The sequence below is a fragment of the Typopeltis vanoorti genome, chromosome 23 (genome assembly GCF_054136105.1).
Source record: "Typopeltis vanoorti isolate ZY-2024b chromosome 23, IOZ_Tvanoo_1.0, whole genome shotgun sequence".
Taxonomy (NCBI): domain Eukaryota; kingdom Metazoa; phylum Arthropoda; class Arachnida; order Uropygi; family Thelyphonidae; genus Typopeltis; species Typopeltis vanoorti.
The window spans coordinates 11665746-11686491 of NC_143571.1; the positions used below are offsets into that span (position 1 = coordinate 11665746).

At 34.6% G+C, this 20746-nt stretch overlaps 1 protein-coding gene across 6 annotated transcripts in view; it reads left to right on the forward strand.

Moving 5' to 3' along the window:
* The window catches only part of fra (neogenin protein frazzled), a 535028-nt gene that overhangs the window by 121488 nt on the left and 392794 nt on the right, over positions 1-20746 (forward strand). Inside the window, exon 1 of one of the 6 annotated variants that reach the window (XM_090412607.1) lies at positions 6108-6187. The exons of the other annotated variants lie outside the window; for them this stretch is intronic. Coding sequence (XP_090268733.1) covers positions 6169-6187 — 19 coding nt within the window. The 5' untranslated portion in view covers positions 6108-6168. Of the gene's footprint in view, positions 1-6107; positions 6188-20746 lie in introns of those variants that run through there. 6 annotated transcript variants of the gene reach the window in all.

Here is a 20746-nt window from a genome sequence, read left to right on the forward strand (position 1 = left end):
AGATAAAAAAAAAAAAAAAAAGAACCGGGGGGGGGGTTGGCAGTGCAGTGTAAACTCTACCCTCTCAACAGCTGAACAAAGCTGAGCAGTTACGCAGCTGGGGCGGCTCATTAAGGCCACCTGTCCATCATTTCAGTATCAGTAAAGGAAGCGATGTGCTATACCAGTCAGCATTTCCCAGAACTGTTGCCTACGGGCGAAGGGAGAAAAAAAAAAAAAAATCTCCAGCGCTATCGCAATTTTCTCTCTTATGTCGAAAATGTTTTCGATCCATAGCAGAAATTCGACATCAACTCTTTCTTTGATGTGATAAAACTAGTAGAACATTTAGCCTGACAGAGAGGCACTAACTGAGATTTATTTATTTTTTATTTTCTAATGCTTGAGAATTATAAAAACTCAGTATATAGGAATACCTTTCGTTTTTCTGCGCTTATCGGATTAACTAACTCTTATTTTCCTTCTAGTAAATTAATGATAGCTGACAGTCTGCTGTGGACGCAGGCCGATATAGCTCTTGAACCATTCGACCACTCTTACACGTGATATAACTTTCGGATTTCATATGTTTTAAAGAGCTTCAAGTCTGCTCTTTTGTGCAGTTGCCGTATTTTCATTATAAAAATTTAGACATGCGAGTTTTTAAGAGTCTCGTTAGTATACTATCTAACGTGAGATGGCGCCACAATCAATTTTGGGGATTGATTGTTCAAAATAATGATCAGAGTGTTTATATAACTTTAAACACTTTAAATGTGCATAATATTTATAAGTTATATATACACTTACGTCGAGGATTATAATTAGTTATTTTTTTGCACTGTCAAAAGAAAGTTTTCTAATGAATAGTATTTCTTCAAAATATTTTATTGTTTGACTAAGTAATAAAATATATCTTTGTTTGTTTTAATTGTTTGTTATAATTATGAACAATAATTTTAATTATTATTAATAATTAACATGATAATTATATTTATGAATTATATTTAAGCATTGTTATTTAATATTTATTTAATATAATATAAATAATTAGTTAATAATAATTTAATTATTAATTATAATTAAATATAATGCCTGCATTAAAAGTGGTAACGATGTTCGCAGACGTTGGAAAGAGCAACTTCGCTACCAATCGTTGTCTGCCATACTACATACTTATTATGTAGCTACAGATGTTCATAATAGGATAGTTTATGCACGTATTCCGTGAATATTATGCCATAATCGGCGATACTTCGGTTTTCTCCTCGTCCTTCACGACCGACTCCCAGTAGTTTGTAATTTATGCACCGAGTATTTGCTAAAAGACCAAAATCTTCATTTTGGTAGTTTTTGAAGATATTGGGAAAGAATATTAAAAATTGGAATGTATAAAAAAGCTGTTTCTGCAACTTATTATAACAACGAAAAGCGTACCGTTTGCATTATTTTTTTTTTCCCCAGGAAGTGATTATATGAAAATATGAATGACAAAACATTTTTATCATAAGTGATAAATACCTAACTTATATGAATATTGACTTTATGCTCGGACAGCAGAAATCTCGAGGAAAATTATCAAGGGTCTTAATAATAATAAATGTTCCTCGCGTCCCACTCATGATTCAAAACAACTCTTTCCAAATAAAGAACACATTGTTTTTCTGACTTTATATGTGCTTCTTTTCGTAGACAGAAACTTTGGTTTCTTATTGCCACTTTCGAAATATCTTAACAAATGCATTCTTGAAACAATAATAAACAAAAACTTCTTTATCGAAAAACTTTTAATTAAATGAATAATAATTGTCATCTTATAACCTCCCTTTGTATATCGCGAACAGTCATTAACTTCACAACACTAACAGAATATTTCGCATAATTTACTTACTTTTTTTTTTTTTTTAATTAAAGCAATCTTCTGTGATAGCCGTAATAATTTGTGAGCCTGTTTGTTTCTAGCACAATTAATTCGATTCCCTCTCTTGTTTTAAATGAAACGGTTGGAATTGAATCTGATTTAACAAAGGGCTTTAAATAGACTTGAGCACTTTCTCAGATGAATTAATTTTTGATTAGAAGGTTAATTGAACCACGTTGTGTTAGTGCTGTCTAAAATTTTAATGCTCAGAGGTAAGATTGTTTATACACGCCCACGTTTTTAATCGAGTGTTGTTCTCATCCCTTACGACTTCTCTTAAATTGCTTTTCTTAAGATTCACGCCTAAGAGACCGCTTGTTTGGCATATTGCCAGCTGTTTATGCCGTAGAGCAGTTATGTTATCATAATGGATGAAGAAAAGTACAAAGATTCAGATGTCTTATACGTACCCGAACTGTAAGTCGTAATTATGCACCACATCTAAAATTTTAGTTAGCTGCATATTTTAAATTAAATTTAGTATATGGTAAAATTTTATGGTTAAATTTAGTAAATATGCCCTTCAATTGGAAAAGGCCTAAGTTCGAGTCTCGTCCTGACTGGAGGAATTTTTATATGGACTTTTTCAATCGAAGGTGAGTTAGCCGATCTCATACGGAGGTAGCAGGGTGTTTCATCCCTCAAGCGGAGATTTCATCCACAAATCTACCCTTCAGAACACACGCAATATATAGAGAAAAAAATACTGGCTGTGGTGGGAAATAGATGGCGCTGATGTAGATGATTGGTAGTAGAGGTTCGGTGTAGTGGTGGAGACGGAGAGTTGAACAGTAGGTGTCCTCCCGCGATGAGTCTTCAGACTCTTTGGAGGTGTCACGAATAATAATAATAATAATATAGTCATATTCAAACGACAAAACTGAATCTCTCTCTCTCTCTCTCTCTCTCTCTGTTTACAAATACAGTGTGCATGTTATTATAAGTACATTTCATAATATAAAGACGGGGATATTTTATTGATCAAATGTCTATAATTTAAATTAAAATGAAATTTGCTTTTACAATTATAATTTTATCATAACAGAAATATAGTAAATATTATTTATTTTTAAATAAAATTATACAAATACATATAATTTTAAAATAATAATAATATATTTACAAATTATAAATACACCTTTTCTTTAGGAATATAGTTTTATGACATATTGTAAGAAAATATCTTGAAAATTGATATGAGGGAGGGTAATGGATGGCAATGCTGTAGCCAATGAAGTTCTGAGGTTCGGCTATTGCTGTTACCCTCCTGCCATGATCAGAGCTTTAATTTAATAGCTCAGTAACACCTTATCCCTACACTGTCCTCTACAGATAACGGGGAAGATGAAAAGCATTCTTGCTTCGCCCCTTTAAGCCAGTCCTTATAAGGACTATAAGAAAATTGATATTAAACATATCCTTCTATATGTCTCTATATCGCTTATCGGCCTTTTGGATAAGATCAAAGTGTAGTATCTGTTCTTAGGCTAAGAGCAAAATGCAGTATCTGTTCTTTAACGTTAATAATTAATAATATCGGTACGGGTCCTTTCGGAGATCGAGATATTCAACCGGTCAACTACAGATAAATTTTAAACCCCGGGCAAAGTTAAATACTGGGCAGTGGAGGGGGATAGTGTAAGAGGCACCCTCCCCAATCATGTCCTCTGTTTTACCATGCACCAGGACTCTCGGTGCAGACAAGAGAAAGAGATATTTGGCTTTACCCCTTATGGGGCAGGAAGGTACCAAATGGTGGTAAAAGACGCCGCCACAAGGGAGAAACTACTGCTAGGGTTGGAATGTCAAGGTAAGACAGTATTTCCATTTGTTGTAGGAAGTATTCTAAAGACCTTAAAAATAGATAGGTTCCCTCTAGAATATCTAGAGGAAGGGAACGATATAATTAAGGATATTCTTCAAATTGGGAGTAGTCAGAGACGTTAAAGTGGCCACGGATCCAGATTGGAAGTCCGGTGAAGTTACTGTAATAATAGAAATGAAGACAGAAGTGCCAAACTTTGTTGTCATAGGATCGGCCAGGGTAATGGTCAATTACCCCGGTGTAAAGAGGCAATGCTTCAGATGTGGCTCCTGATTGATCACCTAGGGGAAGGCTGCCCAAAAATTAAATGCAAAAACTGTCTTACAACAGGCCATGCACTTGAAAACTGTCAAACAGTTTGCTTTAAATGTGGGTCCAAGGACCACAAAGTTGATACCTGCCCATCGAGAACCCATGCAGAAAGGATGGGAGGTGCTATCATGCCAGCAGCAACAGTAGAAAAGGCAAACAAATGTCACAGAATGTGAAGAGTTTTCAACCCTGAAGGTTGCTGTTGATGCAACAGAAAGCCATGCCACCGGCAAGTCAAAACGGAAATGCAATAAAGGAAAAAATCATAAGGGTAAAGAAACTGCCATCTTAGAGACACCAGAGAATATCAGGGACACAACAGTAGAAAAATGAAACAAAACACAGAAGAGGAAAAAATGGAAACTAAAAATGCCACATCAAAAAGACCAAGTAACCTAGAGGACAGACAAACTAACACTGTAACCCAACAAGACACAGAAGAAATGGCGACCAATAATGCGACTCCAAAACGTCCAGGTAATCATGCGACTCCAAAACGTCCAGAGAACAGACGCAAAAAAAATCAAAAACTGTTTCACAGCCGAATCGGATGACGAAATCTACACATTGAGAACATGAATGCGCTCACTCCAGAGCAGTTAAGACATCTTCCAGGTTCAAATAAAGAAGAGCAAATGGAGTTATATAACAATCTGGTCGAGTTAATAAAATCTCGAGATCTAGCCTCAGAGATCCGGCAGATCATCAGCGGAACAGCTTAAGGGCAAACCAAACATTGCGCTTCCTTAGAGTCCACAGACTCCTTTCCTTTTCTCCGACCCTTTAATTCACCCAGGAGCGGGTTGGCCCGATCAAACCCGAGCTGCGAAGGCTTACATAGAGGCGGTGCAGCTCCTTGTGGGCTGCATCACTCGAGCCGGGCACTCCCCCCCCCCCCCCCATCTTAGTTCCTTACATGTTGCTATCATGGTTTCTTTGTCTCCTCTGTCAAATTCCTTTAGATTTTACAGTCCTTCTACAGTTTTCCTTTTCAGGATTTTTCCTGTTTTAAAGTGAAAAATCAACGACCGTTTTAGAAGCATCCCTGGGGGGGGGGGGTCAACAGCTAAAACAGATCAGCTGAGGCCTCTTTCTCTACTCTACCACTATACACCTCTATCTTTTTATCTTCCTCTCCTACTATCTGCTGAACCTCAGCACCTTTCTTACTCCACAGGCCGATGATGAGATATATTAAACTCACAAAATATATATATCTTTAAATAGTGAAGTTCAATATATAACTTGCTTTCGATAGCTAATAGCCCCAGATTATTATTTTTTAAGATGATATCAATATGAACAACACTCTGTCCAGAAGATACTTTTCGTTTTTGTATGTTTTCAGATATTTTATGTGAAGTATATTTAAATAATTATACTTTTGAGTACAATTATATATATTTTTGAATATACATCTTTGTGTGTGTGTGTGTATAATACGAAAGCAAATCATATGTTAAATTTATTATATGGATTGACAAATTTACAGATCGTATGAAAAGTTTCAGATGTACATTTTTTTTAAAATGTAATATATATTAATGTATATATTAACATATTTTTTTCGCTTTTCTTTCACTCCTCATCGATATGTTTTGAATGCGTTTTTAAAGTTAGTAATGATATATTTATTCTTAACAATGAAATTAAATTATTTTTCAAGTGAGTGTATTATAATTACATACTTTTTAAAAATTATTAGAACTGAGATGTATGACGTCATTTGAGGAGAATATTATGTAAAATAATCTTCAGCCGTGAGTCCTAGGACCAGCATTTGAGAAATACTGTTGTAGCTGAAGTTTTGAGTGAACTCGATATGTAGAGGGGGTAACACTAGACTCTTGGCCTGTAAAGTACGTGGGCCGCCAATGAAGTTTCTGCAGGAAGTTGTCATTCAAGCCTGCCTCGTGGCTGCTTCCCCTCCATCTCCCCCCTCCATCTATTCTTGCTGTCTTTACGCTCGTTGGCAGTCGGGATGTGTTACAGAGGAGACCCGGGGAAGCTTTCCCTCTTCAGGGTTTATCAGATGGCGGTCTCGACAAAAGATTGCAGTAAAAAATGGCCCGTCAATGGGCGGTCTTTGCTGTTGTCTCGTGCAGGTGTACGCATTTGATAGTCTGGTCTAATGCCTTCTCCACTACCAGGTTAGAATTTGAATGGGGTGTTAAGAATGGTTTGATGTGTAAGAGGGACGAATAAAATAAAAAAAAAATAAAAAACGTTTATTTGGTGTAACTGCCGTTGATTTTAGTTTGTTTTTATAGCGTATAACAGTTTTTTTTTTTACTATATTTGTTACTTTATAAATTTATCAATACATATTCAATGTTTGTTTTTTTTATATAAAAACAGAATCTATCTATGGCGAGTGGTCCGTAAGTCACGAATGGTAAACATTTAATAACTTTTTTATTTATTAATTATTTTTTTTATTAAAATGAAATACAGAACCTGGCGTTTATTTATTTATTTATTTTTTTTTTATTAGTTATGAGTTATGAGCTAGTTCAGGAGTCGGCAATCAGACTTCGTTCCCGTAGATTTATTGTTGTTTGAAATTACGGTTGAAGCAACAAATGAGGCAATGAAGCCATTATATAATGACTAAATTGCCTGTGTTCTGATCAGTTTGCTGATTTTGTGAGTTGAAAAACAAGAGTTTCCGGAGAGCAATAACCCTTCTATCTTCGTATGAGATTGGCTAAGTGACCATTTGATAGTAGCTAACTTGCTTTCGATTGAAAAGTCTAACAGAGCGTGCCAAGAGAGCACTAAAGTACTGAAAATTTACAGTTTACTTCAACATATTGTAAGGGATAGTTTCGAATAATGACCATGATCAGTTAATAATATTGTTAATGACTGTATGTTTTTCTGAAACAACCCAGAAAATCATTCCTTTCTTGATTCATAACGAGGATGAGTCCGGATTCACATTGATTTGCCAGAGTGCAAAATTCTAGAATATTGGTTACATATAGTTCTAAACAACGAACGAGGGTCGCACATTCTTTGGCATGAAAATAGCATCGTGCAATAGTAGATTTAACAGATTTAGGTTTACGCCTACACAAGCTGAGACAATGAACGAATTGTGTTATGTTTGTCGCAGTACAAGTCCGTGTAATTTCAAGCACTCCCTGTTGGAGAGAAAAATACTGCCACCGTTTTACAAGACACCCATCTCGAAGCACTTATAAATATTCCTTAGAGATTCGAACCCAGCTCTTTCTAACCAAAAAGCACGTGTTGTTGATTCCAGTGCGTAGTGGAAAGCGTTCGATTGAGAGGACTCAAAAGTGGCAGCAGGAGTACAACTGACCGATCATGTGCCCCACCTAGCGGTACTGAAAGGTGTGTTGTCTCACCATGAATTTATTGAAATCGAAACTTTTTCTCCTTATATCTCACGTCCCGAGCAAGGACTCGTCTAACTTCCACCCTTTCCTGAGTGGAAGTTAAAAGGAATCACCACACAACGTATTAAATTGTCAGAAATTCTGAACTGTTAGTTAGATTGTGATATCCCTGGTTATCAAATAACTGCGTGCTTTTCTTTCTTCTCCCTCTTCATAATTAATAGCATAAGAGAGATACTAAAAGTTGAGTGGTTTATCCAGAAATGAAATGGCTTTAGGAATTTCGCTAGAGATTCTCAAATAATGCAAAGATTGATAACAATCCATGCAACCAAGACGGCTGTTATATGCGAGCAGACAAATGAAAAGCAACCTTAATAGGTGCTTCACGCATTGTTGCTAAATGAAGATCAACATGATGTAGCAGTCGGGCTCGTGTGCACCCAAGCGAATGCATTCTTAGCTCCCAGTAGCATTTTGTTCAACAGCAGTAACTGGGTATTGCATAAAAACGACGAAAAATATAAAAGAAGGCACAAAAGAAAATTCATGTTCTCCTTTTGTGTTACTAATAACGGAACAATGAACAAATAAAACAACAACAAAAAAGCTCATTTAGGTTTTAACAGTTGCTTATTGCTTGCATAATGCTGTGCAAACATTCTGCCTATTAATTACTTAGTGGCGAAGTGCATTATTTTCATAGGAGTGATGTACGTTGATAAGAGCAGTTGGTTTTCTGTGCTAACGGATATATTTTACGAAGAGTTATTTTTTTAGCATAAAAATTTAAGTTGTGTCATCATGAATGTGTACTCCCCCCGCGATGCGTGTTTGATTTTTTTACAGCGAGTATTTAATTTCGGATTATATAATCCTGATTCCTGATAATAAACGAGATGAGTAAACAATATGCTGTTTGTAATATCCATTAAATTGTGATTAAAAGCAAAAAATAAATAAAAAAGACGCAAAAACTTTGTTTTTTCGCCTCCCCCCTTAATAAATACGACTGACAAAGTTTTTTTTTTTTTTGTAATATATACAGGGTGTTCGGGATAAATTTGACATATTTATAATTAATTATATTTTTCCGTAAGTTACATGTATTAACACACACTTCTCTTCATTTAAAAGTTTGGACCCTTCTTCATTCATATACAAGATGTCAGAAAGGATGGATAGCTGGAACCCACCTGAATCATGGAAGAGAATAACTTGTATCATGATGATTCGTGCCCGCCATCAAAATAAGGATATTACGACTGCTGCCCAATGCTCCCTGAATACAGTAAAAACAATCAGGCATGAACTAGAGACTTGCAATGGTGACTACGAGGATGTAGCAAGAAGAAAGATCCCTAGCAGACGATCTGATTGCGTTCGTACAGCAGAATTCCTCGCAAATCTGCAGGAACAGGTGTTGAAGAACCCTGGCATTGGAATTCGGGCTTTGTTCGTGGAGTTGCTAACAGTAGTCAAGCCCTGGATAACAAGGGTAGCCAATGGTAGGCCGTATGTATGGCAGCAGGATTCGGCCCCTTGCCACACCTCTGGGAAAAGTCAAAAATGGTTGTCTGAAAATTTCTACGACTTCACCAGTCCAAATGTTTGGCCTCCAAACTCCCCAGACCTTAACCCCATGGATTATTTTGTATGGGGCGCAGTTGAAAAAGACACCAATCGCACTTCCAGTAATACAAAAGCCCAGTTAATAGATAAAATTAAAACAGTTTTTGCGGCCCTTCCCAGGGAGACTGTAGCATCAGCTTGTTCGAGGTTCCGAAGCAGAATTGAAGCTGTGATCGATGCTAATGGTGGTTATTTTGAGTAAATCTTGTTGATAGTATTGTAATTAACTCTGCCTGTAATGTTTTTTTGTCAATTCATTAAATTTAATAGATACAAAGAAGATTTTCTTTTTCCTTACGAAACTGTCAAATTTATCCCGAACACCCTGTATATATAGGCTAAATAAATTAACTCAAATACGCGGAGCTTAAAAACTTTATGATTGTAAGAACAGAATGGCGACGAGTTCGTTTTATAGCAAATTTTTTCAAAATTGATTATGAATGTTAAGTTAACGCTGTGTAAAGAGAAAATTATGAAGAGTAATCCTAATAGTTTTTGACCACTTCCCCAAACTGATTGCATCAAAATACCGTACCATAACTTGGCTAAACATTGGTTTAAGTTTCTTCTGTTTGGGAATATACAGCAAATGCGAGGTAGAATAAAATCTTCAATAGCATTCTATTAGTATACAGGTTAAGAATATGTGATATTTTAATACAAGTTTTGTAGCCTCTACTTATATGTATATATATATATATATATATATATATAGTAAATTTCTATTATTATGCTATTTCTTCGTATTTACCCTTAATGCAAAGATCATCTCCTTGAGGAGATGTACGATGCTATGCATTAAAGGCAAGGGTATTATCATACGTCTCCTCAAGAAGATGGGCTTTGCATTAGGTAAAAACTTCCTACATCTATCTCTCATCCTGAGATTTTCATTTAATAAGGTCAAAGCACCTTTTGGTAACTTGTTTTGGTAAAACAGTTATAAGCTCTGTATTACTTAACATTGGTATTTCTAAGCCTGGCTCCCACTGATGAGACCTCAATAAAGGTCGAAACCGGTCTGGGTAGTGGTGCCTTTAATGCATAGTACCATACACTCCTCAAGGAGATGGGATTTGCATTAAGGGTAAATATTAAGAATAGTGATCAGACCTTATTCCATTTTTACCACGAATTGCCTAGACTTGCACTACCTTGTGGGTCAGTTAGACTCATACAACGTGCAGGCGCAAACTTGACTTATTTGTCTGTTTGCTTACTTGGGAAATGGAGTAAAACCAGGTTTAAACTAGCTTGGTATCTTAACACACACACATATATATATATATATATATATATATATATTCTTATATGGACGTGGTGTTGGAGGAGTGCTTCTTCTCCTACCAATGAGACAAATTATTTGGATAATACATGCAAAATGCGGGAAGCTCAGGATCAATAAATATGAGATACACATAAATATGGGATAGGAAGAATATAATAAAATAACACAATATGAAACATCAGAAAGATGAAAAGACTAAGAAATCTGACGACGATGTGATCAGATTAATTATTCCATCTAATAATATTATTTCTTCTCCATTATTAAGTTTAGTACTAAATAAAATAAAAATAATATTTTAAGTAACCAAATTTGAAAGCTCAACAACTATGGTGATCATCTTTCCCGTTTAGAATATTCGAGTTTGATTCTCTGGTCAATATTCTCTTCGAAACAAATTCGAATCAGTAATTTGAATCATTTAATCGAAATCGTTTACGGGTTGGGTACTGGATCAGCTCCTTTTCATAAAGCTTTGCTGTTTGAAAAGAAGCCTTCTTGTATATTTGACATCAGTGATGTAACTACGACGTTTCAGTTCCCTCACCCCCGTTACCAATAAGTTTATCGGAGCCACTTAATTTTCATTATTCTCTTTGGGGCCACTAAGGGCCTTTATAGGTCCCATAGTTTTTGCTATATTGTAGTTGCTGTTCGATATTAGGGGTTGTAATATGACCTTGGTGTTCTGAAGTAGAGGTCATTTAAGATGAAGCGATGATTCATCATGGAAGGTTTTCGCATAAGCTCGAATTTTATAGACTACATTGAAAATATTTCTCATTATATATTTATATAGAAAGGCCAACCCAAAATAGATGGGATCAGACACAACAGGAAGAAGAGAAGATTTATTTATATAGAAAATATTCATGTATTTAGTACATAAAGAGGCCCAATATCATTAAAAAAAAAATGACGCTAGATAAGCGTAGGAAACTTTGCAGGCTTATTACTGATCTTTCCTAGTTTAGCATTTAAATCGTATGGAAATTTAACTGAAGCAAGCGGTGAATCAATAATACTGTGTTGCTGTCTAAAATATAACTGGAACGATTCTTCTTCTTCTTTCGATCTTAGACCAGTTGCGACAAATGTTTATCGCAATCCATCTGTCCACTGTTTTTGTAGTCTTCCAACTTGTCTTCTAGTATTTGGTTTCCATTTTCTATTTGTCTATTTTTTCTTTTCGCATTCTTCTGATGTACTTTTCTATCTATCCCAATGGCTTTAACAGGCCTTTAAGGCCCACAACCTTCCAAGCATGCTTGGATTTCGTAACCGAAATACGAGGATAGAATGGTCACTCCTATGCCTCAAGGTATTCTTGGCTGTATCCCTGTGTGTTCACGGGGCCGGTTTGTCTGCTTGCGGGATGAAAAACCCCAGATAAACTGGGGGAAAAAACCCTACTTCCCGCGCCCAAGACCGGCTAACTTGGCTATGGCTGAGGAAGATCCTTCAGCTCTTCACGTCTCCGACGGGAATCGAACCTAGGACACTCCTTCCCCAGGCATATGGTTGCGAAGCGCAAAGCCACTAGGCTAACCGCGCGGACTCTGATGTACTTTTGCCATTCTTTTTTCCTGTTATTCTTTTCCTTGTCATTTTCCACTCATTTAGTGGTTATAAGACACATTTTTTGTGTATTTCTTCATTTCTGATTTTATCAGATTTTGCTTGTCCTACAGTTTTCCTAAGAATTTTTATTTGTCTGTACTGTTTGATCTTAACTTTTTCGGGTCTTGTTTCAGAGGCATAACTGGTCTTATCATGCTTTTTATATATACTTGTCTTAATTGATATATTTAGATTTTTATTTTCCCATATTGTTCTGTTGAAACATCCGGGAATCCTGTTTGCCTTGGTAGGCAACCTGATTGGTTGCCTACTAAGCACACGTGCTTTGGTTTCCTATATTTGTTTGGTTCTTTTGCTACTAATTTAACAATGCCTACCGTAAACAGTTTACTTTTAACGTTTCCTTGTATCAAAGACAAACAATACACATCTCCGATATCATTACTTTCTAAGGAAATTTATAATATGCAGCCTGTTAATATTAATTAATTGATTCTTCTTAATAATTGTGAATATTAGAAAGAGCATTCATGCTTTTATTCTAAACACATTTTGTTATGGTGAAATTTAATAGATCTGGAAACTATCCAGTACACACACACTAGTTTAAAAAGTATAGTTTATTATTTATTTTTTTAATAATAACTAAAGTGGATTAGCAGACGTAACTGTGACTTCATCATAATGTAGTGTTAGTCAACTACGCTATAACAGAAGTGTGAGGATGTGTGTTGGTTTTTTTATGTAATCTAGTATTTCAGTATGTCAGTATGGACAATAAGGAAAATAATCTGTGTCGAAAAAATATTTAAAATGATAAAGAGAAAAACTGGCGATAGGAAATAGATGATTAGAACAAGATCTATAGATGCATCATGAGATTTCTTCAAATCTGTTCTGTAATAAAATCATTAAGACCGTTTTAGAGTTCAGAAATGTTTTTTTTTTCTTTCTAGTAGACATCATCACAGACGATGAAATACACTATTATTACACTGTGTATGTAGTCTACTTTTCTAAAAGACAAATAGATTTATGTTTGACTATGTTTGACTGCCTGTTCTGTGCATTTAATTACTTATGGAACTAATATAAGTCCCACTATAACTTGCACGAACATTATACTACTGTATTTCATAAATTTCAAAAAATTGTTAGAGAATCTGCCATGTGCAGGTTTTTGCTTTTAAAGCAGATCCATTGAAATTGAAATCTGAAACTGGGCACAGTGAAATGTAATGCCCAGGGGAAATAAATCTCAACGAATATTGAACATAAGGGATATTTGTAGAAGGCAAAATGGAGAGTAGTTCCCATGAGATAGATGGTTGCATGCCTGTTTTATGTTGTTGTGTCAGGATTGATTAGTTATTGTTTATTTTCTGTATTCTATTACCCCTGGATAATAATCGAGTTATCCATCGAACAGCAGCGAACATACGAAACGTTTTTTTTAAATCTTTTTAAAGCAAAACATTGCACTTCTATATGCAATGTTCCCTGGATACACACCATGGTATTCATACGACCATTTTGTCATTTTGTGTATACTTTACAAGTTTTGGGAATAAAATCCTGTAGAGAACTGAAGTGAAATAGAAACCTTTGAAATTAAAAAAAAATGGAAATATATATATATCAATATTTTATTTTATTTTTACATTCTCTCGAACCTTTGCTGTAGAGACCAAACATGGAACGTTTTAAGCCACTTCAGTCCTCCAGTAAGCAGGAATGGTGATCTTATACCTCGAGATGAGATTCATCTTCTTCCTAAAGGCAATCTCAAACATTAGGCCCACTTAGGGGAGGGAAATTCGATCTCACGGTTGGAGAGCACGTAGGCTATCCACTAGTCCAGCGCTTCCCAAACTGTGGGCCGCGGCCCCCTTTGGGGCCGTGAAGTAATGAAAACAAATTTAAAATGTTTTAAGACTAAGTAGATTTTTTTTATTTTAAAAGAAACGTATTTAACTTTTATTATTTATTATTTCTTTTTTGTTATTTTTTATATTTTAATGGAAAAATTCACACATTGGTGTTGGTTCACAAACTTTGCTTCCTGCGTATTTCGGCGCTTAATGAATATTAGTAAATATTGCTTATTCATATGTTTCATTTCAAAGCAGTGGTTAATTGTATTTACTTCGAATGCTCTCCAGGGAAGCTCCAAATCTTCTTGTCCCTTTCATCACGCGTTCGTAATCAGGGATTGTTGATATTGACTTTATATACATATCAGAACTCGTTTTATATTATCACTGTCATCCGAGCTAGTTTTCTGTTACCAATAAAAGTTTCGCATATACTTCACACATGAAAAAAAGCTTAAACAAGTTCATGTGGGGAGATAGTAACTCACTTGCAGTGGCAAACAATACCCCTCCCTAACAGCCACTATACTGCAGAGGCAATAAAAACAAGTACTTTTATTATGCCAGTGAATAAGGTGTGAGGAGTCTGTGTAATATATTTCTCAACAAATAGTGCAATTAGAGACAACTAGGATAAAAACACACTAATTAATGAATCACATGTCCCCTCATACAGAAAATATGCTGTATAGACTGAAACAAAACCATATGTTGCATGGGCAAACACAGTATCTAACTAAAAACTATTGTTATTAATTAGATGTGTGTGAGTTCGATTTCCCAAGGCAGCAATAAAATTCAACCGAACGTGTTAAAATTCGTAAAAGTGTTAAAACTAAGTAATATATATATATATATATATATATATATGGCAGTTTCACATATGGAATTCGGTTGAAGAGAGTTAGCATTTATCTTTCGGTTGCGCGATCTTTTGTTAATACCGCACCAATCATATGCACGTTTTAATAACCTGCCTTTGCTGTCTGTTTCGCGTTAGGCTTAATTACCGTAAAAGGAGAAAAGTCACAAAAGAGAAAAATGTTCCTGGTCCAGAGATTCCCTTATTCAGGTAATATTCACTAATTTCATGTTATCAGTCTGTGGTGTGCAAGTATCGGTAAGTAGTGCTATTATTTGATCTATTCTACGTTAAAAAATTTAACCCTGAGATGGATAAATGGCTGATTAAAAAAAAATCCCGCGAACAATTAGAAGAAGCAGAAACAGACTGAAAAAAAAAAAAAAAAAAAAAAAGGAAACAGAACAGCCCGCATCGTCTTCAGAACCAAACGGTAAGAGGCAAAAAATGTAATATATGCATTTGACTTTTGCAGTATTCGCTGTGTATGTTTTGTATTGAATATAAATACAATAAATATTATAATATATCTCTGTATTAGGATTTTTTTTCGAGGGGGGCCGTGAAATATTTTAATTTTTGCAAAGGGGGGGCTTGATATCCAGAAGTTTGGAAAGCACTGCACTAGTCCAACGATGCCGTTATATACGATGCTTTTGGAATTTTAGGAACATTTTAAAATATTTAAAATTTGTAATTATTCATTATAATTTAACATATAAATCACTTATTTCGACGAGAAATAAAATAGATGATAAAATTAATGAAATTAATTTTATCTTTTATAAAATTAGTGGTATTCATGACTACGTAATTTCAAACTCAAACTGTCAAGCAAAACTATTTTATAAATTTATAAGCGATGGCGTATTAGAAGGAGAGAGAGAGAGAGAGAGAGAGAGAGAGCAAATTAAAGCTCTTTCGAGGTTTAATCAGAGTGACTGATAGAAGCGATGTAAAGATTAAAACAATCATGCTCTTGGTCTTTAAAGACAAGACAAGATTACTTAATTATTTCCATATGTATTGCGAATTTTTTAAGTTTTAACAACTCAGGTATCCGATGATAGACATCTCTTCGTTTCGCTAAGGCAGCTCAAGTTCTGTTAATCTTTTTGAAGGATTAAAACTAGCGAAAGTAATTGGGTTCCGATTAAGTTGAGAAGGGAAAAAAAATTTCGAAAACTTAAGAAGTTTATCGATAGAAAAGATTTTAATAGACTCCAGGACGGATTTCAAGAAGGCCATGCTTCGCTAATTTATTGACATTTCATTACGATACATCAGATACTCGAGAAGAGGAAGATAATGCGTTTCGGATAAAGTCTAGTTAAGTAAGCGCACCAATTTATTGTTGTCTCTTTTAAGATAACTGTCAGATCACGTGATATCGAGTTGAGTTTGGAGGAAAGTTTGCTAAATACTGTATAATTAGAATGCTGCTTTCATAATTGCGTTTTTAATTTATCTTCAATTAAAGATGACATTACATTCAAAGGAGAATTAAATCTTTGTCTTGCAGTCTTCAAAAATGTCGCTTATGTTGCTTTATGTTGTTTTTGAAAGAGCATTCCACATATCCTGTCAGAAATTGGAATCTAATCAGAACTTTAGGAAGTGGCAAACATATTTTGTTCTTGACAGCGTCAACTGCTTTGTTCTGGTAGATGAAAGTATTACCTCACATCTGTCTTTCTTTTAGTTAGGAAAGACGAACTGTTTTATTATAGAAAAAAAAAACTAAACAGCAAAGAACAAAAAGAATTGACATGTTATCTACTGAGTTAGGTTAGGATTAAATTTAATATAGCACATTACCATTCGTTGATTTAATCGTTACATTTCCCCGACATATTGCATCATTATATCTGACTTTTTTTTCCTAGTTGTCATTGATATTATGTGATAGCGTGCTTCTAGTTTGCTAGTGTTGAATATTATGGTCCATTACATTTTTTTTTTTTTTTAATTTGTGTGTATGTACTTAAAATACTGAATTTACAATCGCATTTTTCATTCATCTTCAATTAAAGATGACGTTACATTCAAAGGAGAAAGCATGGGCAAGGAGAAGTACCTTTTCTGTTTACGAAGGAAACGGCTATACTAACAACAGTGTTGTGGATTACCTATTAGTAAATAAATGTCTTTACTTTTAGTAATCGAAATCAGTACTTGAAATACCCTAAGCGTCGTTGGTGTACTATAACTGCTAAGACTTGTTTGAACTCACTTAAGTTATTTTTGTACGACGTTTCGAAAAATATCTTTTCAAAATGAATGTTTCTTTTAACACTCGCAAATGTGTTATTATTATTATTATTTTTTCATGTTTACAACTTGGTTTGGTTGTACTACAGAGTAGTTCATAAAGAATTGATCGATTATAAGTTCTTTTATCGGCTACTTTAGGGATTGTAAGACAGGGTGAAATACTATTTTATCAGAGACAAGTACCGAGTGTTAATTTCAAGCGTACAGAATCCGTTCACACGGATTCTGTACGCGCATTTCTAGTAACAAAGAAAAATCTCCAGTTTGTATTCATTCTTCCGAGGCACGTTCAATAATGTTGTGGCTTCAAAAATTTGCTTTTTCGTTTCATTAAGTACTCTTAGTAGTGGTGGAATCTCAGAAGACGTGTTTCTTGACATATCTCAGCAGGAGAAAGTCTAGATTGAAACCTTGGAGACCGAAGACTTGTTTACTTCTTTTGAGGAATAGCCATTTTGGATAACCGATGGATGCAGCGCCATTTTGGATATAGTACTGCTGTTAGTAGGAAACGTGATATTTCCTTTTGTCACTGCTTGTACATAAAAATACTGTAGTAAAGGATATTACAAATGAGTTATATTGTACAGGATTCAACGCATTATGGTTAAAGGTGGTTGGGCATGCGAAAGGAAAGATCGGCTCATAAAAATAGGAACTCCTCTGAGAGAACAATTTTAGTGAGGCTTTTTTTGGCATTTAAGATAACATTATTATTATTATTATTATTATTATTATTATTATTATTACAGCTTCAAACTCTAATCACTTTATATCAATTGTGGTCTTTGCGAGCAACGTGATTAAAGTTACTTGTTAGACATCTATGTAACAGGGCGATCATTCAGAACTGAAACATTCGCTTTTCTAACGCCTGTCTCGATCTTTTATCCATTAACTCGCATATTAAATGAAAGAATATTTTTTTTGCTGTTGTTGAAAATCAATATGGAAGCCAGAATTGGAGTCTACAGATTGGCAGTTTAAATAACTATTAAATATTGCTACTATGTGATTAGATAGTTATTAAATATTACTTAAAACGTGTAATTTTCAGATGGTGAAATAGCAAGAAATATTTCATCGTTCGGCTATTTAAAACTTTTAAAAAGATGGTTTTATCTAAATTATCTCTTAAAGTGAACTTCGCAGATAGAACGAGTTTCTGTGCTATCTTTCGCGCCGGCATTTATTGTAAATGGAACTCAGAAGACATAAAAACGGTCTGCAAAAGTCGTATGCCAAACTTGACAGCGAGTGTGTTCTGAACAGCGATGCTGTAACATTACACATCGATTGCCTGTTTCATGGAACTACCAGTTTCATTTACTTATGATGGGCCAATTCACTGAAGCGTTGTCTTTCCCCCCCCCCTCTATCAGTGTTATGCAAAAACAAGAAAAAAGTCAAGACGGTTTCTTCCTTATTTCTTAGCTTTACTGATATAATGATTAAAATGAAAATAATCATAATATTTTTAACGTTCAAATGAATGTAAAATAACCATAGTAATTCATCGTAAATAAGCAACAACAAAACTTTAATATTTACCGAATTTGTTTTGGTAAATTACGATTTTTGGAAATTCTTTTTCACTGAGTGAAAATGAATCCGCGTAATGTTAGATATTAGATCTGGAAACTCAGAACTCAATTCTAAAGACTAAACCTGGAAATTTTTCAGGTCAATTCAGGCCTTCAATGATGAGCAGAGTTCCATACGCGAACTAAGCGATGGAAATCATCCACCATCTATGATATTTGCAGACTGTGGCGTCAGAATTAACCTCCCTATCTAATTATTAATTAGTTTATGATAAAGCCAGGTAACTTGGCCGTAACAGTGGCCTCTTGCGGTCACAGTTGGGCCACTGAGTCTGACACTTTAATAGAAGATAAGAAGAGGACAACAAGTGCTTCGGCGTATTTAGTGAAACAAGGACTGAAAGAAAATGATTTAACAGTTCTAGCGATCCTTCCGTTTGCAGTGATTCCAAAATTAATCTGCAACGATATTTGAGGGATTTTTAAATCATCGTCATTTTCTGAACGTGTATCTCCCTATTTTCCCATAAGTTATGAGTTCTCGATTTATAGTGATTTTTATACGCACGATATTTTTCAAGTTTACAGTTTATATAAAGTTTAAATCTTCGATCGAGTTTTGTTTATATAATTCAGTATCCTGGTACAAATTAGAATGGTAGAGAATGTTGTATTATATGTTACATATGACTACTTCAAAGTATAATATGCAGTATAATTAAATAAGAGGAATGGACGACATTGATTATCATTGCTTCTCAAAAACACCTGACAATCAATACTGTCCAGCACAAGTTACTACTACCCGAGATAGTAAGGGTGGTTCGTTATTACATTTTGTTATCTTGTTCATCAGTCGATATGATTAAGAGAAAGAAAAGTATACTGCTAAGTTCATCATCATTATCATGCGTATCAAGGATTTAGGCCTAGCATAGCCTGTTCCGGCCTTAGAAGTCATCGTTGTTACGTTGAATTGTATACCGCTAAGTTATATGGATTTATGTATAATGAGTTGTAAGTGCATTACGATACATCAGGAATCTTCAAAGTACGGCAAAGAAAAAAAGTTCTCAATAGCATGCTCGTGAGAGAGAAAATTGTATATAATTCGCTGGAGTGGTGAAGATTTCGGAAAAGTCTTTGCAACGAACAGCATGGTTTACTAAGGGAAGGTCATGTTTGAGCGCTTGCTCACATTTTATAATACATTTATATAGCACAGTTGGAAGAATTATAGGTCATGACCCCTTTGGTTTGAAAAGAACCCAGTTCGATTGTTCTCATGTTCAAACGGACTTTTAAAATGAAAGTGAGCTGTCCGATTACATATAGAATCAGTGAGGTTTCCTCCTTGCTATCTCCTATTGAACATATAAGTTATATGTACAATCCTGTAACCAGTGGCGGCTCGTGGCTTGAAATCGTGGAGGTGCTGCAACTGTCGAAATATACATACACACTGTAAGTACAGTGTATACGTGTTTGGATAAAATATCAAAATTATGGTAAAAATTAAAAAAAAAATGAAACATGAAAAGATATTGTTTATTATCGATAAAATTATACAGTTTAGCATAATTCAAAATTACTTAAAAATAAAATATATTCTTAAAAATAAAAATAAAATAAATATATTTCAGTTACCATAGAAGAGAAAAGAGAGGCCAAGATACTTGTAAACCAACAAAACAATGAAGAGAATAGAGAAAAATACAGAGCACTAAAAAATAAAGTTGATAACCTATGCAAAAAAGCCAAAGAAAAATGGTTAGAAGAAAAAGCTAAGAAATGCCAAGAAGCATACCAATAAAACAACCTAAAAGTCTTCCATGATACTGTAAGAGAAATTACAAAGGAATTCTCAGCAAAAGCAGTAACAATGATAAACAACAAGATGACTGAAACCGGGAATATTGAATATATAAGAAAAATCTGGTCAAACCATTTTAAGACTATCTTCCACCAAGGAAACAAAACTACAATGTCAACAATAGAAGAAAATAATGATCACCCAAAAATTTTACAGGAAGAAGTTAGATACGCAATAAAACAGATGAAAAACAATAAAGCACCAGGCATTGATACTATCCCTACTGAACTGTGGTTATATGGAGGCAGCATATCAATAGAATATTTAACAACCCTATTCAATAAAATACTACAAACAGGAGAGATCCCAGATGACTGGAAAGATCATCCCAATATACAAGAAAGGAGACAAAAGAGACTGCAGAAATTACAGACCAATCAATTTACTCCCTCACACCTATAAAATATTCATAA